Here is a 26,639-nt window from a genome sequence, read left to right as displayed (position 1 = left end):
ACACCGTAGCCCCCGCGCCTGGAACCGCGGCGTGGGGGGAGATCCGGACCGCGCAGCTCTACCAACGGCTGCAGGTTAAGATGCAGCTCCTCATGGAGGAGTGGGAGACCGACATGGCGGACGTTATAGCAGCCGTGCGGAGACGCGAGGAGTAAGCGGAGGAAGGGAGGGTGAGTGACCCACGCCCCGATGCCCTGGAAGGGCCAGTCATCGCGGCTGCGGGACCCGGTCCAAGCCCTCTCCCCCCGCTGCCTCCCTCGCCACCCGTCTCGGAGGCCGTGACCCCGCCACTAGGCCTGCTACCACCGCAACCGGTAGCAATACCCAGCATCCCCGCCCAGGCAGGCCGACCTGTAGCCGGAGCCCGTAGTCGACCGGAGATGCTGCCTTGGAAGGCTCCGAAAACCGCACCGGAGGCGTCTCCAGAGCAAGTCCCCGAGCCAGAGCCGATGACCCGCTCCAAGCCGGAGGCCCAGCTGCGGAAAGCCCCTGTGCCCATACCCCACACCTCGACTGAGGTAGCGCCGGGTTGTCGCTGCAAGGTGGCGCCCAAGGCCAAGACACCGCGGGACTTGTCGCCCAGATCCCTGACAGTGGGCAACGTCCAGAATGTCCCGCGGGGCCTGACCCGTGCACCGGAGCTCGCAGCAGCACCGTATTGGGACAGGGAGCCAGTACCGCTGGGCCTGGAGATCGGTGAGAGAGAGAGGAAAAAGGCGGAGCTGGTGGCCCGAGCAATTAGAGAAAAGGAGAACCTCCGGCAAGCAACATTCCGTGTCCGGGGACCGCTGTATGAAGGACAGGTGAGGCGGTTTGATGTCCGCCGGGGCTATGGGTTTATATACGAACCGGGCCTGGAGGCCGAAGTGTTTATAGCCCGGCGGGATGTGAATGCCCACCTGCCCGAGGAGCACCCCGGCCGTAACCTGATGCCGGGTGACATAGTGCAGTATACCCGGCACTGTGGAGAGAGGGGGTGGTTCGCCCTAGATGCCAAACTGCGGGGCAGCCAGGAGAGCCGAGTGAGTCCTGCACCCCCTCCCTCGAATGACGCTGAAAGTCCGGAGTAGGGCAGCGGATGCCCGCTGCAGCAGTCCCCGTTGGGACCACCACTGAGTTTGTTTAAGTTTGTTTGAAAAATGATGATAAGTGAAATGATTACTGAAGTTTCATCAGATTGTCTACAACCGTGATTGAGAGAAAACCGGCCGTTGCCGGCACCGTTGTCCCCGTGGGGACCGTTTGAAAGTTTTGCATGGAGGACTTTCCATGGACAAGCCCGTGAACTTGCAGGGCAACCACAAACATTAGTGGCTTGTAAATAAGTTGTTTTACCGTTACCGTTTCCACAATTGCCGCCTCTGGAGAGGCAGGTTGGAGGGAGGGCCCTCAGCAGAGCAGGCTGGGGCCCAGCCACCACAGGAACCGGTGGCTACCCTCTGGAGGGGAAGGACAGAACCTGCTCGGGTGACTTGGTGCTGGACTGGGGTAAAGGGGTGCTGCCTGGGCTTTAGAGGCAGCATCAAGGCCAGGTTGCTTGGGTGGGAGAGAGCGGAGACCGTAACCGTAAACCGTTAGTAACGTTTAAGAAATGTGCCTCCCGATGTGGGATGATGCCATAAATTGTTATGTTTACCTTTTTATATATTTTGCAGAAAATAAAACCGGTGTTGGACGGGCAGCCCGCGGACGGTCTGCATTTTGCTAAGGGGGAATGTGACGCCCTGGGCAAGCCAGGGGTCACAGGTCATCACACCACCACACCCTACACCCCAGTTAGGATCACCAAAGCTACCAAAATCCTTGTTGCCTTCCTCCAGGGGCTGATGTTCTCACCAGGGGGTGGGCCAGGCGGTGGGCTCCGCCCACCGAGGAGTTCACAGCCCTGGAGGCGGGAAGAACCAGGCAGTTAGAGTTTGGAGGAGGAAGAGAGAGGAGTTTAGGAGTCAAGAGAACGAGTTGAGTTCAGTTAGGGGAGGAAAGTAGAAGGAAGTGGTAGAGGAGCTAAGTGAAGTGGAAGTGAAGTAGTAGAGGAGCAGAAGAAAAGAGTAAAAGTGTCAGTAAGAAAGCCTGAAGTTGGTCCGGCTGTGTGCCCGGACAGTGTCAGCAAGGTTAGCAGACGGCGGTGACAGCCTGGAGGGGGACTGCTCGGAGGTTGCTGGAAGGACCGCGGACGGGTAGTGGCCCGGCGGTCTGGAGCAGTATACGAAGAACAGTCAGCACCAGGGCAGGGGCCTCTCGGACCCCGGCAAGGCTAGGAGTCGCCGTAAATTTGCCAAATCCGTCAGTGAAGGGGACGTCTGTCTCCAAACAACCAAGTCCCGATTGAAGGCAACAGTCCAACCATTGAGGAGAGACACCGCCACCGCCAGGGCACCAGTTTCTCAGGGCCAGCGCCTGCGGGCAAAGTAGGGCTCCTCCGGCCCATATCCAAGCCGGGGAGAGGGTTACCGGTGGGAACCCATCGCAACCATTATCAACTTAGGTGCAGGACAGAGGGACCGTCCCCGTCACCTACTGGGGAAAGCAAGTGCAGCCGTCCGTGGGAACCGTCTTTCCAGCCGTGTGTTTTACCGAGAACTGTGTCATCGTCTAAGGCTGAGTGAGTACCACAGTGCCGCAAGGCCCCGCGTCCCTGCACCCACCAAGCCCTGCATCTCCCAACTCATCCCTGGGCCCCGGGATCACCAACCCCTACCCACGGAGGGGCAACACAACAACTGGCTGCTCCATACCATCCTTCCCGGGATTCCCATACAGAGCAGCAGTGGTGCTAACAAATCACCACAACCGTGGGTGGCGTCACGGACAATAAACAATCCCCACACCCAAACAACCCCCTTTTCACTCACGGGCAAGGAGCGCCGCTCGAGTCCCCGGGATCCGGCCCATCGCTCGAGCCACCGAGCAGCGGCAGCAGCAGGCCGCAGTGCCAGCCGGACCCGAGCAGAAGGGAGAGCGAGGCGTCCCCTCCTCCGCCCGCGACAACCACATAGGACCAAAGGGAGTAGGCCTACGGGCTCCCCTTGTGAAGGATCTGCGGACAGCGCCGCAGGACAGGAGGGCAAGAAGTCAGCGCAGGAAGACGACCAGGAAAATAACACACAATGGGTGCACCGGTATTGACCTCCGAACTACCTGGGATCGATTGGAGCCCATCACAGTTAAAACCCAGCACTCCAAAGGCGGTCACTGACTAGACGTGTTACCTTGGAACTTGCTACAGTGAGTATAAACCTTGACACTGCATCTCTGTGTCACTTCGTTATTTGCTTGCACCCTAGCCCTGCGCTCCCGCCATCATCGACTACTACCCCCATCTGTCCTAGGGTCCAGCTCTACTTGTGGAGAGCTATACCAACTCAGCTGCGTCACCATCTTCCCCAGACGTCCCATCCCGCAGCGTCGGCTATCTCTGTCCGAGTACCACAGGTGGCATCACGAACTACAACCCCCATCATTTTCTCCTTTTTTACTTTAACTGACACTGCCAGGGTAATGGAGCCGGGCCTTGCCACCGCAGTATCCCAGAAACAGAACTGCGGCCCGGTAAATACTACCACCACGGCCCCGGCGAGGGTGCGTCACTGACCTGTAGTTCCAATATCATAAACAGCAAAATGACAGAAAGTTGCAAGAAGTGGGCCTGTGTGATTTCACGTCAGCGCTGAATTTTGGTCTGAGTGCGATCCTGGGTATATCTATTATCTATTATATGGTATATAATGTAAATATACAGTGTATATATATATATATATATATATATATATATATATATATATATGAACAACGGCAAAGCAGAGTCCAGCAATAACGTGAGCAATCCAGGATGCTGTTAAAAAATGTTTCTTTCTTTTTATTCATAGATCCATTAAAATACAGTGGTCCAAGCAATTCAGAACAGCATTATCGCAGATAAGTAGCGCAGAGAGGACTACGCGTTTCAGCGGTAAAATCCGCCTTCTTCACGGTCCAGAATTTAACAGCATCCTGGATTGCTCACGTTATTGCTGGACTCTGCTTTGCCGTTGTTCATATATGTATGGATGGACTCCTACATCCTGATCCGGGCACAACGGAGTTAACCAGGTCAGCTGAGGTTCCAGGTGATTCACAGGAGTGAGCTGGTCTACATTGTTGGACATATATATATATATATATATATATATATATATATATATATATATATATATATATATATATATATAAAACATATGCAGTACAGACCAAAAGTTTGGACACACCTTCTCATTCAAAGAGTTTTCTTTATTTTCAGGGCTCTGAAAATTGTAGATTCATATTGAAGGCATCAAAACTATGAATTAAAGCATGTGGAATGAAACATTTAAAAAAGTGTGACACAACTGAAATTATGTCTTATATTCTAGATTCTTCAAAGTAGCCACCTTTTGCTTTCATTAATACTTTGCACACTCTTGGCATTCTCTTGATGAGCTTCAAGAGGTAGTCACCGTAAATGGTTTTCCAACAGTCTTGAAGGAGTTCCCAGAGATGCTTAGCACTTGTTGGCCTTTTTGCCTTCACTCTGCGGTCCAGCTCACCCCAAACCATCTCGATTGGGTTCAGGTCTGGTGACTGTGGAGGCCAGGTCATCTGGCGTAGCACCCCATCACTCTCCTTCTTAGTCAAATAGCCCTTACACAGCCTGGAGGTGTGTTTGGGGGTCACTGTCCTGTTGAAAAATAAATGATGGTCCAACTAAACCCAAACCGGAGGGAATAGCACGCCGCTGCAAGATGCTGTGGTAGGCATGCTGGTTCTGTATGCCTTCAATTTTTAATAAATTCCCAACAGTGTCAGCAGCAAAGCACCCCCACACCATCACACCTCCTCCTCCATGATTCACGGTGGGAACCAGCCATGTAGTATTCATCCGTTCACCTTTTCTACAAAGACACGGTGGTTGGATCCAAAGATCTCAAATTTGGACTCATCAGACCAAAGCACAGATTTCCACTGGTCTAATGTCCATTCCATGTGTTCTTTAGCGCAAACAAGTCTCTTCTGCTTGTTGCCTGTCCTTAGCAGTGGTTTCCTAGAAGCTATTTTACCATGAAAAACTTCTGCACAAAGTCTCCTCATAACAGTTGTTCTAGAGATGAGAAGGTGTGTCCAAACTTTTGGTCTGTACTGTATATATAAATGGGACGCCCTGGCACCGCCAGGTGGTCACACAGTGTAGGCCCCCACACAACACCTTCCCTCACAGGGTTAAACCTTGCCAACCAAATCCTAGTCACCCCCCCAGGGTAGGAAAGGCATACCAGTGGGTGGGACCAGGCGGATGGAGAACGCCCACCTAGGGGTCTAGAGAACCCGGGGTGGGAAAGAGAGCAGATTGGAAAAGAGTCAGTTGAGTGGAAGTTGGAGTTGAAGTTGAGAGGAGTAGGAGTTGGAGAGGAGCAGAGGAGAAAGTCTGACGCTCAAGTACAGCAAGCAGAGGCGTCAGGGTTAGAGCCCCGGCGTATTGGCTAGGTGTTAGAGGGTGGTCCGTGTCTGTCAGGAGACGGGAAGACGGCAGCCGGAGATCCGATGTGGCAAAGGGTAACTCCGGCACACTAACTATTTCCCATAGAGACTGAAGAAAACAGTAGAATTGATATCAAAATCCTTTTGTTTTATTTTGTTGCTGCAAAATGTGAAAAAAAGTGCTGTACAAGGGTCCGCTAAGTAACGTTTCGGCCTACCTGTGGACAGGACGCGCGGTCTACCCCCACAGCACCGTAGGGTATGGTGGCAGAAGTCCAGGTAACTACTGACATGAGCCTGTGGTGCTGTGGGGGTAGACTGCACGTTCTGTCCACAGATAGGCCGAAACGTTACTTGGTGGACCCTTGTACAGCACTTTTTTTTCACATTTTGCACCAACAAAATAAAAGAAAAGGATTTTGATATCAATTCTACTGTGTTTTCTTCAGTCTCTATGGGAAATAGTCAGTGTGCCGGAGTTACCCTTCTAATTTTTCTCCTGAGCACCTACATGAGGTGATGCGAGGTCTTTCTCTTATACACTTGGAGATCCGAGGTGGACTGGGGCAGGGTTGGAGCCCGCCGGTACCGACACCGGAGACCCGACCCGGAAACCGTGCACAGAGGGGGTACTTGGACCCTGAAGCCAGGACCGGAACCAACGGCCTAGCTAATTAACCAATTGAGGGCAGGATTATAGGTCGTGTCCCAACCAAAGTCCCAAAAGCAGAAAACCACCCACCGAGAGGGATATGGCATCCGCCAGGGCCCAGGAGATCCCACGGGTCAGCGTCAGCGGGCAAGGCTCCCAACATAAGTACCAGGAGCGGACTCCCGTGTACCACACCGGGATGTCGACCACCCCAAAAACACAGTGCAGAGGAAAGTGGCATAGACCATCACCCCGGGTGAGGGACCAGAATACACCCGGCTGCGGCGGCCGGCCACTAGCACCTTGGTTAACGATTGGACTTGTCTGATTCATTTAATCGTGAGTAACTAAGACTCCCTTGTCTGACCAAGCGCGCCGGCCCCTGCCATCACCGTCCCCTGCACCGAGTCACTAGGCCCCGGGGCAACCATCCCTACCCACGGAGGGGTTAAAAACCAGCTGCCATCCCATCGCCCCCGGGTGCCCCACAACAGCAGAGGTGGTGCCACACTTCACCACACACCGTGGGTGGCTTCACAGACTGCATACGGCAAATCCTGTACAAATACGTCCCCTTTCATTTGAAGTGTCTGCGTGACCCCCAGGTCCGGAGAATCCCTCGAGTCGCACTGCGGATCTGGATCCAAGTAGCCTGGCTGCTACTGACGTGGGGGCGGCACACCTCAAAAACTGGCGTCACGAACAGAATTGTAACCCAATCACCTACCTGATGGAAGTGCGTCTTGTTCTGGACTGTCAGCGGTGCTCCGCTGCAAAAATTTTGAAAAGCCGCCATTTTGCCGCCATTTTTGGGCGCGAAAAATGACAACCCAGCGTCTTCTTCCCCGAGAAAGAGTGCAAAGCTGAAGCCCCACCCCCTGGGAACAGAGCCAGCAGGAAGTGACTCCTGAGGCCGAAAACTAAACTAGAGAGCCGCGCGAGGAGACTGCTCGTGACAAACCAGCGGGGCGGGAGGATAAACTGTGGCATGTGACCCAAGGAGATAAGAGGCAGGGACACCAAGACTCTGCCATCTTTTGTTCCTGGACACCATCGCGGAAGGATGTCTGACCGGTCCGGCAACCCGACCATGGAGGAACCTGCTCCCGGGACTGCTGACTGGGTGGAAGCCCAGACTGCGAGGATGTGCCGCAAGATTCAAGCCCAGGCTGACAAGATGGACGGCCGAGATGAGGGATCTGGCTGCAGCTGTTCGGGTGCGCGAAGAGGAGATGGCCTCGGAGGAGTGGGTAAGCGACCCACGCCCCTATGTTCCACCGGAATCGGCCCATCGGGCTGAGAAGCTCGGTCTGCCCCCGTCTGCCACGTCGCCTCTCTCGCTGCCAACACCTGCAGTTAGTGCCCCAATCGGTCCGCTGCCCCAAGCTACGGCAGTGGAACCCGTCGCATCTACCCAAGAGGACCCGGCAACGGGGACCTCGGGCCACGAGCATGCCACCGCTCTGGCACCTGTACCAATCCCACACGAGACCAAAGCCCGGAAGACATCCTCTCCGGCCCCGAGCCCGGCCGCGCCAAAGATGACGTCACCCCCGGCCCCGAGGATTCCACTGACATGGGGGCGGCACGCACACACATATATATACACACAGTATAAATATTATAAATTCTTATATCTACAGTATATAATTTTACGTTACTACTCTACTTTATCCTATTATAGTAACAGAAAGTCACTCAACTAATAAACGCCTATATAGAAAACAACGTATACATTTATTAAATTTGAATGTTTACAGGGATGAGCAGAAAAAAATATCTACTTTACAAAATATATAGGCTAAAACGGCTATGGGAATACCTGCTCAATATCCTCCGCAGGAATGTTTTGGTACTTTTCACAAGATTTCCAGAAATATATATTCTCAGCACTGTATTCTTTCTTTAGAAATTCCTGGATAAAATACATAAAAAAAATATTAGTTTACAAATAAGAATGTGACAATTTTATATTCAGTCATCTCATACTGTGTCATATGGGTTCATAGGTCTTTTTTAGGCCAGTGGTATTAGCAAAGCGTAATGATGAAATGTAGACGTTGGCATGCAATACTGAGTTGTAATATGGACACTGTCCTTGATGGCCTGGCAGCACAGGGCTTCCATGGACAGGCAAGGTGCTAGCTACTCTGTCTACCAGATCCCAGAGATTGTCCTGACCTTCACCCTTTAACCTGTTTACAGAGATCTGGATTTACATAGAGGTGAAGTCCTCATGCATGACCTGGCTCAGCGTCTCAACAATCGTTTGGCCAACACCAATCTTTAGTTTATGGCAGGCTTTAAAAGCATCTTTACTATTATCAAACCTATCATGGCATTTTAATAAGAATTCTTTAAATGTTTTATTTTTATCAGCTTTTCATTTACTAAATGATTTTTCACCTACCGTGAAATACTCAACCCCGAGTGAGTCTTGAAGAAGCCTTTCAAATGAAACTGCCCAGCTTGCGACTGATCGCTCTGATCTGAGACCAGCAGTCTGGACACTAGGCAAACTGTTAAGACTCTGGTCACTGCCGCGACCATCTAAAGCAGCATTGTTTAACTCTACAAAAGAAAAAAATTAATTAGTAAATATCTTCTAATATTTACACTATATTAATGGATATAGCTTTCCCCATAAATTACGGCTGTGGTACGAACATACTTACCCCAGTTACTATTTATGATAGTTATGATGATTAAACAATAAAGTGTTGTTGCAACGAAATATATGCAGGAAGCATGGCCCTACATACCAACCAGCGCCCTGTTTAAAGGGAATCTGTCAGCAGGCTTTTGCTATAAAATCTGACAACAGCAAGGGGGAGAGACAGAGACAATGATTCAGGGGCAGACATGCCGCGGCCGCATCGGGGCCCTCATCCCAAGCGGCCTGCCAGGCAGGGAGCAACACTGCACAGTGTAGGCAGCAGAGCTGTAGGAAATTATACTCCGCTTCCTGCCCAGTGCTTTCTCTGTGACACAGGCTCATGTGGCTTGATGACATCAGCATACTGCTCGCCAGTGCCTGTTGAAAAGTATCTGGAAAGAGTAGAAAGAAATGATGCTGCAGGGGACCATATGGATAGGTGAGTGACTTTTTTTTTTTTTTTTAAATAGACTGAGGAGAGAGACAATAAGGAGGAGGAAGGGGGAGGATTGGGATCGAGGTATGGGGTGGAAGCGGGTCTTCAGGGCCTTATAATGAACAGGGTGCGAAGGATGTCATATATGGATTTCAAATTAATTGGATGGTGGGGGAGTATGCGAAGTCCCCTCAAAGTGTTCTCCCCCACAATATGGCCCTAATATTGTCCTCCCCACCCCATAATTCATTATATGGCCCTGATAGCATCCTGCCCAACAATTCATTACACGTCCCTCACAGAATCCTCCACACCTCACAATTCAATATATGGCCCTGATAGCATCCCCCACTACCCCACAATTCATTATATGGCCCTCATAGCTTCCTCCCCTATCCCACAATTGATCATATAGCCCTCATATCATTCTTCCCACCACACAAACTTCATTATATGGTCCTGATAGTGTCCTGCCCACCAGATAATTTATTATATGACCCTGATAGCATCCTCCCCTCTCTCACTATTCATTATCTGGCCCTCATAGCATCCTTGCTACCCCATAATTCCTTTTATGGCCCACATAGCATCCTCCTCATCCCACAGTTTATTTTACCGCCCTGATAGCATCCTCCCCTACCTCACAATTCATTATATGGCCATCATAGTGTCCTCCCCACCCAACAGTTCATTTTATGACCCTGATATTGTCCTCCCCAACAATTCATTGTATTGCCTTCATAGCGTCTTGCCCACCCCATAATTCATTATATGGCGCTGATATTGTCGTTTCCAGTAATTCATTATATGGCCAAGATAGAATCTTCCCCACCTCACAATTCATTATAAGGACCTGATTACATCTTCTCCCACCCCCAATTCATTATGATGCGATCATGGACATATAATGAATTGTGGGGGGAGAACATAGGACACGGACTAAGATCTATGTGCATATGTTTAGGATTTATAGCATAAAATTCTAAAACTGCGTATATACGCCTTTTTTCATGCATTTTTGTTGCATAATTATCTCCACTCATTAATATGAGATCTGCGAGACTCCGAGCATGTCCTGTTCTGATCTGATTTTGAGGAATAGGACATAATGGGTCTGTGTGTTGTCCGAGAAAAAAATCAAGCAGCGCACCGACATTTCACATGGATATAGGAATATAGCCTTATGAATAGCACCATCCATCAGTACATAGTAAACTGTATAATGCATCCCTTTATTATGTATAACACTGTCCCCTATTAGCATCCTCCCTAGTTATGTATGGCGCTGTCCCTTTTTATATAGTGTCCTCTCCTGTTACAGCACCATCTCTTACATAGTGTATTCTCATTATTTTTGTTATTCACAGCTCTCTCTCTATATTATATAATCCTCTCTTGTTAGATATAAAATGACTGATGAAGGGGCAACATCTGTCCAGAAGGCCAGTCCATCAGCCTCCTCCATTTCAAAATAAGCTTTACAATGTTGCACCAGCAGTCATTTCAGTTTCAGAGAGGACACTATGAAATAAAAACAGTGCTCAATAAGTAGCAAAAATAAGAGAATCCGATATGTAAGCAATGGTGTTGTGCACAACAAGAGAGGGCACTATGCAATGTATCCAAATATATATATATATATATATATATATATATATATACCGTATATATAATGTGAGGTAGCAGCGTTGCTTGGGCAAAAACGTGAGGCAGTGAGGCAGCAGCGTGTTCACACCAACAGTCTATTTATTGTTGCAGCATAAATAGATCCAATTTCCCACTGTCAAAGTCTCTTCCGGATCACAGCCGGTGCATATAGACAAATTCTTTGCATCAAAAAGTCTTGTTACCTTAGGACCCCGTTAACCGCAGGGATCTGTGTAAGGTTCTCCTAGGCTCACACTCTTGGCCTGTGTTCACTCCACACAGAGCCAGCCCAGCTCACACGGCATGTGTTAACTTCACCAAGACTGGCTCTCAACTGAGACACACCCTGCTGTGCTCTGCATGATTTAAACGAAAATGCCGGACATGAGGATTGCTACAAAACCTGGACTGGGAGGAGGGATCTGTCTCCCTGTTACCCTTTGTGCTATACTCCCAGTAATAGCTATAGCAAACTCAGAGGGTTTCCAGACACATTCTGGGGGACACATAGCGGTCTTCAAATATTACCCCTGTCACTGCCTCACATATCCCCCCCTCAGTTCAAACGGGCAGGGTTGAACTTTTGCCAACATACAGGGACCTCTGGACAGGGCATCCACATTGCCCTGCAACCTACCAGCCCGGTGTTCCACAGAAAAGTGAAAGTTCTGCAAGGAGAGAAACCACCTGGTGACTCTATCATTTCTCTCCTTAGCCTTCCTCATCCAGACCAAAGGGGAGTGGTCTGTCACCAAGCGAAAGTGTCGCCCCAGCAGGTACTAGCGTAGGGATTCCAGAGCCCATTTTATGGTCAGGCACACCTTCTCCACTATGCTATAGTTCTTCTCTGCCGGGGTGAGTTTTCTACTCAAATAGGTGACCGGATGCTCTTCTCCATCTACCTCCTGGGACAGAACTGCACCCAGACCCACCTCAGAGGCATCTGCCTGTACTATAAACTCCTTTTGAAAGTCAGGGTTGACAAGGACAGGCTGACAACATAGGACTACCTTTAGCGCCTGAAAGGCTTCCTCTGCTTGTGTAGTCCAGTGGACCATGACCGACTTCTTTCCTTTTAAGAGATCGGTCAAAGGCGCCGACCTTCCAGCAAAATTGGGTATGAATCGTCGGTAATACCCCATTATACCCAGAAAGGCTCTTACCTGTTTTGTGGTAAGGGGACGAGGCCAGTTTTGAATGGCTTCGATTTTGTTTACTTGTGGCTTGATAACCCCTTGGCCTATCACATACCCCAAGTAACGGGCTTCTTTGAGACCCATAGCACATTTGCTTGGATTCGCCGTCAGACCAGCAGTTCTGAGCGAATCCACTACCGCTTGTACCTGAGATAAGTGGGTGCTCCAGTCACTGCTATAGATGATGATGTCATCCAAATATGCAGAGGCATATGGTTGATGGGGTTCTAACACTATGTCCATTAATCTCTGAAACGTGGCCGGAGCCCCATGTAAACCAAATGGCAAGACGACATAGTGATAGAGCCCCCCTGGCGTGACAAAAGCGGTCTTTTCTTTTGCCGCCACTGTCAGCGGCACCTGCCAGTAACCTTTAGTGAGATCGAGAGTCGTGAAGTACTGGGCCCGTCCCAGTCTCTCTATCAGCTCGTCGACCCTGGGCATGGGATACATATCAAATTTCGAAACCTCATTTAACTTTCGGAAGTCATTACAGAATCTTAAAGAACCGTCTGGTTTCGGGATCAGCACAATGGGACTGGCCCATTCGTTCGTGGATTTTTCAATAACCCCTAGTTGGAGCATCTTTTTTACCTCATCCGCAATGGCTTGCCTACGAGCCTCTGGTACCCGGTATGGCCTCAGGCGTACCCTTACTTGAGACTCGGTGACAATATCATGGTGGATTACGGTTGTTCGGCCTGGTAGGCTTGAGAACACATCCGTATTCCGCTGCACTAACCTCCGAGACTCCCATATCTGCTGTTTTGAGAGAGAATCCCCTATCCTCACTCCTAATTCATCATCAGGGGACTCCTCCTTTGTTGTTGTCAAAGCACCTGAAAAGGTTAGGTCCAACGTTACGTCAGCCATCATACATTCCCTGTCTTTCCACGCCTTCAGCAGGTTTACATGGTAGATTTGCTCTGGTTTTCTTCTACCTGGCTGATACACCTTATAGTTTACTTCCCCCACTTTCTCCCGGATCTCATAGGGACCTTGCCATTTGGCTAAGAACTTACTTTCTGCAGTAGGTATTAGGACTAAGACACGATCTCCCGGTTTAAAAGACCTGATGGAGGCCTTTCTATTATATTGAGTACTTTGGGCTGCCTGAGCATCCAGCAAATGCTCTTTAACAATGGGCATTATTGCCGTGATACGATCCTGCATACCCATAACGTATTCCACTGTGCTTTTGTGAGGGGTGGGCTCCTGTTCCCAAGTTTCCTTAACTATATCCAGCAGTCCCCGCGGATGTCTGCCATACAGTAACTCAAATGGCGAGAACCCGGTGGAAGATTGTGGGACCTCGCGGATAGCGAACATTAAATAGGGCAATAACATGTCCCAATCTTTCCCCTCTTTGGAGACCACCTTTTTCAACATAGCCTTCAGAGTTTTATTAAAACGTTCCACTAGACCATCAGTCTGGGGATGGTACACTGACGTGCGTAGCTGCTTGATCTGGAGGAGTTTGCACAGTTCCTTTGTAATTTTAGACATAAAGGGAGTGCCCTGATCGGTCAGGATTTCTTTGGGTAACCCCACGCGACAGAACATAGCAAACAACTCCCGAGCAATAAGCCTCGCCGAGGTGTGACGTAGTGGAATGGCCTCTGGATAACGTGTCGCGTAATCCATCACTACCAGGATGTGCTGGTGACCACGGGCTGATTTTACAATGGGTCCGATCAGATCCATAGCAATCCGCTCAAAAGGCACCTCTATAATGGGTAAAGGTATCAGAGGACTACGGAAACGGTGCGTTGGTGCGGTCAACTGACAAACTGGGCAGGACTCACAGAACCTCTTGATTTCTGCGCCGACCCCTGGCCAGTAAAACCGCTGAAACATGCGTTCCCGCGTTTTCTCTTCACCTAGGTGCCCACTCATTAGGTGGTTATGAGCCAATTCCAAGGTCTGACGGCGGTACGGCTGAGGGACCACCAACTGTTCCACTATTTCCCCCCGGATTGTATCAACCCGATAGAGCAACTCTCGCTTTAGAGCCATGTAGGGAGTTTCCAGCCTGGCACCAGGCCGCTGGGGTACCCCATCAATTACCTGTACATTTCCACGTCCAGGAGCCAATGTGGGGTCCCGGAGCTGTGCGGTTCCGAAATTATCTGGAGACACGTTCAACTCCGGGATTGCCTCGGGTGGCTCAACCTCTCCTGCCATTACCTCTAGGGAGAACCTGGCAGGGTTACACTCTGTCCCTATACTGGTGACCCCTACGGCAGGTATCCCTGAGTCGAGATCGTCCGGCTCAGGGCCTGGTTCAATCATACACCTCGGAGGGCTAGGTCGCCTCCCACATAATGTCCAGAACAGGGGCAAGTCTCTTCCCAAAATAACAGCATATGGAAGTCTTTTCATCACCCCCACTTCATGTTGAACCTCTCCACACGAGGTAGCAATGGTGACTCTTTCCATAGGGTATTCCCGTAGGTCTCCATGAATACAAAGTACCCCTACTTTATGTCCCATAGGGTTTTCCCCGGAGACCAAGGAGGCATGTAGAAGAGTCACTACACTTCCTGAGTCCAACAAAGCCTCTGCTGTATAGCCATTAACACGTACTTTGCAGAGATGGGGCTCCTCCCCCATAGTAACAGTGCTTGCGGTACAAACAGTATGGGCATACATTGATACCCGGCGAGCGTACCGGCAGTCCATGGGTTCTGATGTAAGTGGGCACTGTGCCATCACATGCCCGAGCTGATGACACCGCCAGCACATAATAGCAGAGGTGTCCCTGTTTCGGGTGTCTGACTTTGGGGAACCGGGACTCCGGCTAACCTTAGTCTGGGGTTTACTCTCTGCCAGGGCTGAAGACGGGACAGCACACGAGGGGGGACGGGAGTCTTTTACCAACTGTGAAGGGGGCGTATCCCTACGGAGTGCCCGCTGTGAAGCAGAGTCCCGGACCAACTCCTGGGTAGCTGTGTAGCGTTCCACCAAATTCACTAGCTGGTCTAGGGTACCGGGGTCCCCCTGTCCCACCCACCGTTGAATGGGGGCTGGCAAAGTCCGCACAAACTGTTCAATCACCACCCGCTCAATCATCTGTCCGGGGTTCAAGGTCTCCGGCTGCAGCCATTTTTTTACAAGGTCCAGTAAGACATGGGCCTGTGAGCGTGCAGGTTTTCCCTCCTCAAAGGACCACTGGTTCACTCGTTGGGCCCGGAGATAAGTGTTAACCCCCATTCGTGCAAGGATCTCACCTTTCAGTATGCCATAGTCCTTGGCATCCTCCGTGCTGAGATCCAGGTAGGCTTTTTGGGGTTCACCTACCAAGAACGGGGCCATGACATCAGTCCAACGGTCGGTAGACAATTTCTCTCGCTCAGCGGTCCTCTCAAACACGGAGAGAAAGGCTTCTGGGTCGTCCTCTGCACTCATCTTCGTAAGTGCCGCACTTACTCTGTCCTGGGCCGCAGGAAGGACTGGATGACCTGGAGTTACCGCTGGGAGCGCTTCTCGCAGAGCAGAAAGCTGTTTAATCAACAAGCTGTTTGTCTCCTGTTGCTGAGCTAACGCCCGCTGGTGCTGAGCATTGGCCTGTTGCTGTTGTGCACTGGTTTGTGCAAAAACCTGCTGTAGTTGAGCAGTAGACTGGGCCAGCTGCTTTACAAGATCCTCCATAGTGGCTGTTGAGGTAAACTGTAACTTTGCAGGCTTGATCATAAGCATGTGAAAACTGGGTTGTTGCCCCTAGCAACCAGGCTGCAACGCCTGCAGGCTTCATGGACCCGCCGATCCACCGCAAACAGTCAGTAGAATTTTTTTTTTTTTTTCCGGGTAAGTACCTCTTAGGCCATTGCCCTTAGCAACCAGGCTGCCATGCCCGCATTCTCCACCATAATGTGAGGTAGCAGCGTTGTTTGGGCAAAAACGTGAGGCAGTGAGGCAGCGGCGTGTTCACACCAACAGTCAATTTATTGTTGCAGCATAAATAGATCCAATTTCCCACAGTCAAAGTCTCTTCCGGATCACAGCCGGTGCATATAGACAAATTCTTTGCATCAAAAAGTCTTGTTACCTTGGGACCCCGTTAACCGCAGGGATCTGTGTAAGGTTCTCCTAGGCTCATACTCTTGGCCTGTGTTCACTCCACACAGAGCCAGCCCAGCTCACACGGCATGTGTTAACTTCACCAAGCCTGGCTCTCAACTGAGACACACCCTGCTGTGCTCTGCATGATTTAAACGAAAATGCCGGGCATGAGGATTGCTACAAAACCCGGACTGGGAGGAGGGATCTGTCTCCCTGTTACCCTTTGTGCTATACTCCCAGTAATAGCTATAGCAAACTCAGAGGGTTTCCAGACACATTCTGGGGGACACGTAGCGGTCTTCAAATATTACCCCTGTCACTGCCTCACAATATATATATATATATATATATATATATATATATACAGTGCCTTGCAAAAGTATTCGGCCCCCTTGAATTTTTGAACCTTTTCCCACATTTCAGGCTTCAAACATAAAGATAAAAATTGTAATGTTATGGTGAAGAATCAACAACAAGTGGGACACAATTGTGAAGTTGAACGAAATTTATTGATTATTTTAAGCTTTTGTAAAAAAAGAATAAACTGAAAAGTGGGGCGTGCAATATTATTCGGCCCCTTTACTTTAAGTGCAGCAAACTCACTCCAGAAGTTCAGTGAGAATCTCTGAATGATCCAATGTTGTCCTAAATGACTGATGATGATAAATATAATCCACCTCTGTGTAATCTAGTCTCCGTATAAATGCACCTGCTCTGTGATAGTCTCTGTGTTCTGTTTAAAGCACAGAGAATATCATGAAGACCAAGGAACACAAAAGGCAGGTCCGTGATACTGTTGTGGAGAAGTGTAAAGCCGGCATTGGTTACAAAAAAATTTCCACAACTTTAAACATCCCAAGAAGCACTGTGCAAGCAATCATATTGAAATGGAAGGTGTATCATACCACTGCAAGTCTACCAAGACCTGGCCGTCCCTCAAAAATTTCATCTCAAACAAGGAGAAGACTGATCAGAGATGCAGCCAAGAGGCCCATGATCCCTTGGATGAACTGCAGATATCTACAGCTGAGGTGGGAGAGTCTGTCCATAGGACAAAATTCAGTCATACACTGCACAAATCTGGCCTTTATAGAAGTGGCAAGGAGAAAGCCATTTCTCAAAGATATCCATAAAAAGTGTTGTTTAAAGTTTGCCACAAGCCACCTGGGAGACACACCAAACATGTGGAAGAACGTGCTCCGGTCAGATTAAACCAAAATTGAACTATTTGGGCGCAATGCCAAATTATATGTTTGGCGTAAAAGCAACACAGCTCATCACCCTGGACACACCATTCCCACTGTCAAACATGGTGGTGCCAGCATCATGGTTTGGACTTGCTTTTCTTCAGCAGGGACAGGGAAGATGGTTAAAATTGATGGGAAGATGGATGGAGCTAAATACAGGACCATTCTTGAAGAAAACCTGTTGGAGTCTACAAAAGACCTGAGACTGGGACAGAGATTTGTCTTCCAACAAGACAATGATCCCAAACATAAAGCAAAATCTACAATGGAATGGTTTACAAATAAACGTATCCAGGTGTTAGAATGGCCAAGTCAAAGTCCAGACCTGAATCCAATCGAGAATCTGTGGAAAGAGTTGAAAACTGCTGTTCACAAATGCTCTCCATCCAACCTCACTCAGCTTAAGCTGTTTGCAAAGGAAGAATGGGCAAGAATTTCAGTCTCTTGATGTGCAAAACAGATAGACACATACCCCAAGCAACTTGCAGCTGTAATCGCAGCAAAAGGTGGCTCTACAAAGTATTAACTTAAAGAGGCCAAATAATATTGCACACCCCAATTTTCAGTTATTTATTTTTTATAAAAGTTTAAAATAAGCAATTTTGTTCACCTTCACAATTGTGTCCCACTTGTTGATTCTTCACCATAAAATTTTAATTTTTTATCTTTACGTTTGAAACCTCAAATGTGGGAAAAGGTTGAAAAATTCACAGGGGCCGAATACTTTTGCAAGGCACTGTATATATGCAGCTTTGTTTTGGAGGGCGGCCCAGGCACAATTTCTTGCACAGGGGTTCCAAGCTCTCAGTGTAAGAACTTGGAACCCCAAGCTCTTTTATCGTTTTATATTGTTGAATATTTAATATTGTTTAATATTGTTGAATATTGTTATTCTTTTTATTGTTTATTCTGTTGCAGAGTTATAAGAGCTTAGACTGTTGTGCCTTGTATAACCCCACCCACACCACTGATTGTCAATTTTTGTGTACATTGGTATAGTAACATAGAGCTGCTACTCAGTGTTGTTAGGCATGGCTGAAGTAGGATACACGAGGGCAGATGCCCTCTTGTGGAAATCTCCTACTTATAAATTATTAATTGTATTGAAACAATGATTCATATCTCAGTAAATGGCACATTACTGTATTCAGGGTCTCAGTCCCTACACCATGCTGCTCTCAGATTACATAGCGAAAGCCTGCTGACAGATTCCGTCTAATTATTGCTAGGTGTTAGGAAAAGGGAAGACACATGCCTGACACTCAACAAGAGTCCTGATTACCACTTCTTATCTACAAACACTGTCAGGACAATTTCTCATACAATCGCTTCTGTGTTTAGTGTCAGATTTGGGCTATGTGCACACAGTGCATTTTTCGGGTGCGTTTTTGGCCTCAAAACTGCATAACTTTGCTTCCCCAGCAAAGTCTATGAGTTTTCATTTTTGCTGTCCGCACACAACTTTTTTTTTAAGCTGCGTTTTTGAACTTAAAAAAAAAAAAATGGACATGTCAATTCTTTCCTGCGTTTTTCTGCGTTTTCCCCCCATGCAATGCATTGGAAAAACGCAGCAAAACGCAGAGATCAAAAACGCAGCAAAACGCAGGAAAAAACGCACCAAATCGCAGTAAAAACGCATGCGTTTTTTTGCCGCGGGTGCGTTTTTAGCAGCCAAAAACGCACAAACACAGCGTCAAAAAAACGCAGCGTGTGCACTTAGCCTTGCTGTGAAATAGCTGAGAATTTGCCCTCAAGCAGAGCTTGGTCAAGACAGAGCTTGTGGTCAAGACATGACTATGGAAAAAATCTTTATTTGTTCCTCCGATATTAAGGCCATTTCACATGGTTGTTAGCACAAATATTCGTTAAGTGCATCTTTTCTTTGTTGATCAACAGTATATCCCCTCATCTAAATAAGGATGTGCTGCCAACAATGACGAAAACCGTGGAGAGCGACAATCACAATATCCCATGATAAATGGAGCATGTAGATGTAAGTAAACAACTGCCGGTCAGTTTATTCTGCAGATACTGTTTGTAGCCCGTGAATGAGATTTTCTAAAATCCCATAGACAACACTGATACTCTAAAATACAGCAGGTTTCCTATTGCTGCGTATGCATCCCATGTGCACATACAGTACCCTTACCGTCCTGGCCAATTTCACATCAGGCATAGGGAGAAATGTTGTCACTGTTTTGTTATGTTTTAAATTTCATGTTTCTCGTCATGTTACGCAAATAAAGTGTTAAACTTAGGTATTATCATATGTGCACTGATGTGCAGAATAAGGTCGGAGTCACACTTGCGAGTGACTCGGACGAGTCTTGCATCAGCATCACCCGGCACAGCCACACATTTTCCGGACAGGAGCGTCTCAGCTGCCTAGAAATACATGCAGACGATCCACTCCTGTCAGGAGAGTGTGTGGCCGTGCCGGGTGATGCCGATGCAAGACTCGTCCGAGTCACTCGCAAGTGTGACTCCGGCCTTAAGCGGGCTTTACATGCTACGAGATCGCTACAGCGATCTCATTGGGGTCACGGATGTTGTGACGCACATCCGGCCGCTGTAGCAATGCCGTTGCGTGTGACACCAATGAGCGATTTTCCATCGTCGCAAATACGTGCAAAATCACTCATCGGCGACATGGGGATCCATTCTAAAATATCGTTACTGCACCAGTAACGAAGTTGTTCCTCGTTCCTGCGGCAGCACATATCGCTCCGTGTGACACCGCAGGAACGAGGAACCTCTCCTTACCTGCCTCCCGGCCACAAGGTGGAAGGAAGGAGGTGGGCGGAATGTTCGTCCCACTCATCTCCGCCCCTCCGCTTCTATTGGGCGGCGGTTCAGTGACGTTGCTGTGACGTTGCTGTGACGCTGAACGAACCGCCCCCTTAGAAAGGAGGCAGTTCGCTGGTCACAGCGACGTCGCAGGGAAGGTAAGTAGTGTGACGGGTCTGGGCGATGTTGTGCGACACGGGCAGAGATTTGCCCGTGTTGCACAAACGATGGGGGCGGGTACGCACAATGGCGATATCGGTACCGATATCGCAGTGTGTAAAGCGGCCTTTACTCTGCGTGTCAGTATACATATGATTATACCAAATTGATAGTTTTATCTTTCGTCACTGTTATACTTTTGAAAAATTGGGGGGGTGGTCACCATTTCTGAATGTCATAAGATTCACAATTTTCCATCAACAGAGCTGTAAGAGGGCTTATCTTTTTAATGACAAGATGTAGTTTTCATTGGAGCCATTTTGTGGTAAATATGATATTTTGATCACTTTTTATTACAATTTATGAGAGACAAACTGAACAAAACACAGTATTTTTTTATTTTCTTTTTTTTAACAACATTCAGTATAATTGTCTTGTTATCTTTAATTTCTGAGTTGATACAATCATGGTAATGCCATGATTACCTGCTATTCTAGCAGATGAAATAACTTTAAAAATAAATGTATTTTTGGGGGGGGGTCACCATGTTCTGATACCCACAACTTTCTTATGTTTCCCCACTATGGCTTGTTTGTGTGGACCAAGCTGGTTACTGGTGCAATTTTTGTTAACAAATCGGGCAGATACGATAGGATTTATCAGCAATGTAGCATTTTTTTAGGAATTTTTTTTTTGAGTGGATCTGCTTAAAAAACCACAAAAAAATTGCTTCAAAAAATGACTTTTCCTATTCATTTAATTTGCTTTTCATATGTTCAGTATTTTCAGTGTATTTTTCCACTTAGGTTTTAAAAACTTACACTTAGGCTATGTTCACAAAGGGCTTTTTTGTTGCGTTTTTCTGCAGGGAAACCTCATGTCTTAGCAGGAAGCAACCTGTGGTCTTGCCGCGATTTTGCCATGGCTTTTTGCCATAGTTTTGATTTGTATGGGTGAAAAACACGTCAAAAGCAGTGAAAGAATTGACAGGCTTATTGTTTCAAAAACGAAGTAAAAACCAAGATGTTGACATTTCAGTGAAAAAAAACAAACAAGTGTTTTGTGTGTGAGCAGGAGATATCAGGAATCTCATAGACTTTGCTGGTACTCTAAAGCATTTTATTAGCATGGATTTGCATAAAACTAAGGCAAAAACACAAGAAAAATGGCCTGTGTGAACCTGGCCTTACTGTAATGCTGTGATCAATGTCTCGGCCGTAGAACAGAAAGTGACATTTCAGAAAGAGCAAAAAAAAAAACAAAACAAATTTCCTTATTGCTTATTTTCAGGTGACTCACCTCCATCAGATACGGCCAACACCTGAAAGGGAAAAATACATTTGTTATTGCTATCGTACATACAGTAATTATGTAGTCACTTATACTACTCAGTAGTGATGGGTGAGCACTAAAGTAATCTACTAGCACTCACTGAAACCTGGATTCAGGATTCTGACACTGCTTCCCCTGCTGCCATTTCTCATGGTGGTTTACACTTTTCCCATTCACCAAGACCTGAAAACAGACATGGTGGTGGAGTCGGTTTACTCCTCTCCCCACAATGCACTTTCCAGGTCATCCCCCCAGCTCCATCACTCTCATTCCCATCCTTTGAGGTCCACACCATCAGGCTCTTCCATCCCCTTTCCCTCAGAGTTGCTGTCATATACCGTCCACCAGGCTCACCCACCCAGTTCCTTGACCACTTTTCAGCCTGGCTGCCGCACTTCATGTCCTCTGAATTACCAACCCTCATCCTAGGAGACTTCAAGTTCCCCCTGAACAGCCCCTCCCCATCTGTATCCCAGCTTCTATCTCTAACCACCTCTCTTGGCCTCTCACAGCTCTCATCCACTGAGACACATGAAGATGGTAACACCCTTGACCTGGTCTTTTTCCGCTTCTGCTCAATCTCTCACTTTGACAACTCACCTCTTTCCCTCTCTGACCACAACATCCTCTCCTTCAAGCTCACAAACCCTCGTCCGCCCCACCACACTCCCACCTATCACACATTCAGAAACCTACAGGCCATTGACTCTCAGACACTTACAGACTCTCTACACTCATCACTGTCCCCTATCTCCTCACTTTCCTGTCCTGATATGGCTGTAAACCACTGCAATAAAACACTCAGAAGCACCCTGGACCAAATAGCACCCCTCACTCTCAGAACCTCCAAACACCGAGTAAAACAGCCTTGGCTCACATCACAAACTCGATTTCTCCAGCGATGCTCTAGGAGTGCCGAACGCCTATGGAGGAAAACCCGCACAGCAGACAACTTCATCCACTACAAGTTCATGTTAAGGACCTACAACTCTTCCCTCCACCTCGCCAAACAGACATACTTCACCACCCTTATCTCCTCACTATCTAACATTTCAAAAAAGCTCTTTGACACCTTTCACTCCCTCCTCAGTCCCAAAGCATAGACCCCTATCACAGACTTTCATGCTGATGACCTGGCCTCATATTTCACAGAGAAAATAGAAAACATCCGCCGAGAGATCAGCTCCCAGCCACCAAGCTTTGTGAATCCCATCCCTCCCCATATCCCATCCAGCTCACTTTCCACATTTGACCCAGTCACAGAGGAGGAAGTCTCCAGGCTCCTCTCTTCTTCTCGTCTTACCACTTGCACTACTGATCCCTTTCCCTCACACCTTCTCCAGTCCCTCTCTCCAGTTGTCACTAATCACCTAACTAAAATCATCAATCAATCTCTCTCTCTCTTCTGCTATCTTCCCCTGCTCCCTCAAACACTCTATCATTACTCCATTATTAAAAAAAACTTCTCTTAATCCGTCCTGCACAAGCAACTACAGACCAGTCTCCAATCTCCAATTCATCTCCAAACTCTTGGAGCGCCTGGTCTACTCTCGTCTCACCCGCTACCTTTCCACTCACTCTCTTCTAGATCCTTTACAGGATCCTTTAAGGATTTAAAAGGCTTCCACCCTTTACACTCAACAGAAACTGCCCTTGTCAAAGTGACAGGAAAACGTAACGGTGACCACTCTCTGCTTATTCTTCTTGGCCTTTCTGCCGCCTTTGACACTGTTGACCACCATCTCCTTTTCTCCATGCTCCATTCTATTGGCTTAAAGGACATTGTGCTTTCCTGGTTCTCTTCCTATCTTTCTGGCCGCTTATTCAGTGTATCATTTGCTGGCTCCACATCTTCTCTTCTTCCTCTCACTGTTGGGGTCCCTCAAGGTTCAGTCCTTGGCCCTCTTCTTTTCTTCCTCTACACTGCCCCAATTGGAATGACCATCAGCAGATGTGGCTTTCAGTACCATCTTTATGCTGATGACACACAGCTATACACCTCATCCCCTGAGCTCACCCCCGCTGTACTACAGAACACTAGTGACTGCCTGACTGCAGTTTGCAACATCATGTCTGCTCTCTATCTGAAACTTAACCTTTCCAAAACTGAACTTCTTCTTTTCTCTCCATCTCCCAACCTTCCTAAACCTGACATCTCCCTCTCTGTGTGTGGCACAACGATAAGTCCTAGGCAGGAAGCCCGCTGTCTGGGTGTTATACTTGAGACTGATCTCTCCTTCACCTCCCACATACAATCTCTTGCCCGCTCCTGCCGCTTGCACCTCAAGAACATCTTTAGAATTCACCCCTTTCTCACAATGGAAATGAAAAATGCCCTCACTGTGACCCTGATCCACTCTCGCCTTGACTACTGTAACTCTCTATTAATTGGTCTCCCCCTAACTAGACTCTCTCCTCTACAGTCCATCCTTAATGCAGCAGCCAGGGTCACCTATCTGGCTAACCGCTACTCGGATGCCTCTGCTCTGTGCCAGTCATTGCACTGGCTGCCCATATATCACAGGATAGAAATTCAAACTGCTTGTTCTCACCCACAAAGCTCTCCACAGTGCAGCACCCTCCTACATCTCCACCCTCCTCTCTGTCTATCACCCCACCCGTTCTTTACGCTCTGCAAATGACTTACGACTAACATCCACACTAATTCGAACCTCCCACTCCCGAATCCAAGTAAAGCTGTAGGGGGGAAAAAGCGCAATAGGGTCTTACCCGGTATGAGAGTAGAGAGACAGAACAGAAAGAGATACACTCAACTGGTAGGGTTGTGCCAGTCACAACCCCATATGATCGCATGTTTTTATGTGGTTTAGCAGCGGCCCCGGAAAGCAGGTTAACATATAAATCAAATAGAAAACTGGTTTTAAATGCCGCGCTAAAAACTACAGATGCTGTAGATAAAGAGATTTCCTTTATTTCACAGTTCTACGCGTTTCAGAGACATCTCCGTCTCCTTCCTCAGGAAAAGAAATCATATTACAAACAACAGGCCAACAGGACCTATATATAGGAGTACAAGTAGCCACATATGCATCTGAGTCATTGGCTCTGAGTTATATGGGTTGTTCACTTCCCAGATACATATGTGGCTACTTGTATTCCTATATATAGGTCCTTTTGGCCTGTGGTTTTAGCGCGGCATTTAATATTTGATTTATATGACTCCCGAATCCAAGACTTCTTCCGAGCTGCACCAGACCTCTGGAACGCTCCACCCTAAGAAGTTAGGGCGAATCACAACTTACTCAGCTTCAGACGCACCCTAAAAACGCATCTTTTTAGGGCGGCCTATCACACTCCCTAGCCAATCTAATTTCACCTAATTCCTGCACAACGTCTCAGAAAATAACCCCACGTCAAACTCCATGGCACCCAAATGCATCTCAAGGCTCTGGCCAACTGGTCCAGGAAGCCATTATCTATCCCCCATTTTCTTGAGTTGGCTGGATTGTCATTGTAAATAAGCACTTGTACCTTGCCCTCCCCCACCCCCCATCTCATTGTAGATTGTAAGCTCTCATGAGCAGGGTTGTCTTTTTTCCCTTTAAATATTGTATTTTCTATAACTGTTATTGTTTGTATATGATCCTCCTGAATTGTAAAGCGCTGCGGAATATGTTGGCGCTATAGAAATAGAGATTATTATTATTATTAATAAAGTGCTCGGGTACTCGAATCTAGCAAACCGGAATGCTCGAGTGCTCTTATCGAATTATGAGCATAATGGACGTCAACTCAAGCATTTTTCTGGTAGATTGCTTGGGAGGTCTGAGGAGCAGTGAAATCATGAAATTGGATGGAAACAGCACTCAAATGGAATAGTAACAGCATGGGGAACATGTCTGAATGTATCTCTGACTCCAAGGTCGCTACTGGGAACAATGTTGTCAGAGTATTACACCACTTTTGCAGACTGACAATAAAACGTGCAAAACCGAAGATAGCATGGATTTTATAGGAAAAAATATTAAAAAATATTAGGAAACATTCTGTCCTGTATAAGGACTTGTATATGAGGCAAAGTATAAAATGAGGGAAAAAAATCTACCCCCCCCCACAAGGCCATGTTCATGCTTAGCATTTTTGTTGCGTTTTCTCATTGATTTCAATGTTGATAAAATGGAAAAATGCTGAAAGAGTTAACATTTTGCTTCTTTCAAAAAAGCAGTAGTTTTACATTTCAGTCAGGAGGAAAAAAAACAATAGTGTGCATTAGATCTCTGAAATCTCTTAGCTTTTGCTGGTACTGTAAAAATCAGCTTCGGCGGCGAGTCCGCAGTAATCCTCGATATGATCTGATCAGCAAAGATGTGTGGCTAGCAGGTGCAAGTGGATCAGAGATCAGCCCGCACCTGTTATCCCTTTAGATTGTGCTGTCAAATACTGACAGCGTGATTCAAATGGCCATGGCGGGGATCACAATGTTCCCTGCCGTCATCTGCGGTAATTGCACATTATTGATTTTTTTCCTGAAGAAGGGGTTTTACAGCTCAGAAACGCGTAGAACAATAAAATACAATGTCTTAATCCCCGTTGATCTTCAGTGATCTTCTTCTGGGAGAAGATCCTTTTCTTCCATCTCCTCCAATGTCATCGACAGCCTTGTGACGTGATCACAAGACACCAATGTGTTTTGCTGTCAGCTGATGATCCCTGACAGAGCTCCGGCACTCACAGGTAGGCAGCATTTCTCCTGATCAGAGTAATGCTGCTCTGATCAGGAGAAATGAACTTGTGATCGGACAGTGCAGTGATACAGTCCTTTAGGGAGACTAGTAAAATAAATAAAAAAATGTAAAAATAAAAAGATTTTTAAAAATATAAAAAAAAACTAAAAGTTCAAATCACCCCCATTCGCCCCAATGAAAAATTAAAAAATATACACATTTTTAGTATCGGTGAGTTCAGAAATGCACGATTTATCAAAACAAAAAAATCAATTAGGCTCCTTTCACAT

At 47.5% G+C, this 26,639-nt stretch overlaps 1 protein-coding gene across 2 annotated transcripts in view; it reads right to left on the bottom strand.

The window, feature by feature from the left end:
- Positions 1-26,639, bottom strand: part of RGS14 (regulator of G protein signaling 14) — a 277,457-nt gene that overhangs the window by 203,851 nt on the left and 46,967 nt on the right. For both annotated transcript variants that reach the window (XM_075344512.1, XM_075344513.1), the window contains 3 exons: positions 21,632-21,653; positions 8,553-8,713; positions 7,965-8,057 (listed from right to left, as the gene is read on the bottom strand). In XM_075344512.1, coding sequence (XP_075200627.1) covers positions 7,965-8,057; positions 8,553-8,713; positions 21,632-21,653 — 276 coding nt within the window. The remainder of the gene's footprint in view (positions 1-7,964; positions 8,058-8,552; positions 8,714-21,631; positions 21,654-26,639) is intronic.

The sequence above is a fragment of the Anomaloglossus baeobatrachus genome, chromosome 4 (genome assembly GCF_048569485.1).
Source record: "Anomaloglossus baeobatrachus isolate aAnoBae1 chromosome 4, aAnoBae1.hap1, whole genome shotgun sequence".
NCBI lineage: Eukaryota > Metazoa > Chordata > Amphibia > Anura > Aromobatidae > Anomaloglossus > Anomaloglossus baeobatrachus.
This window is presented reverse-complemented; position numbering and strand designations above follow the sequence as displayed.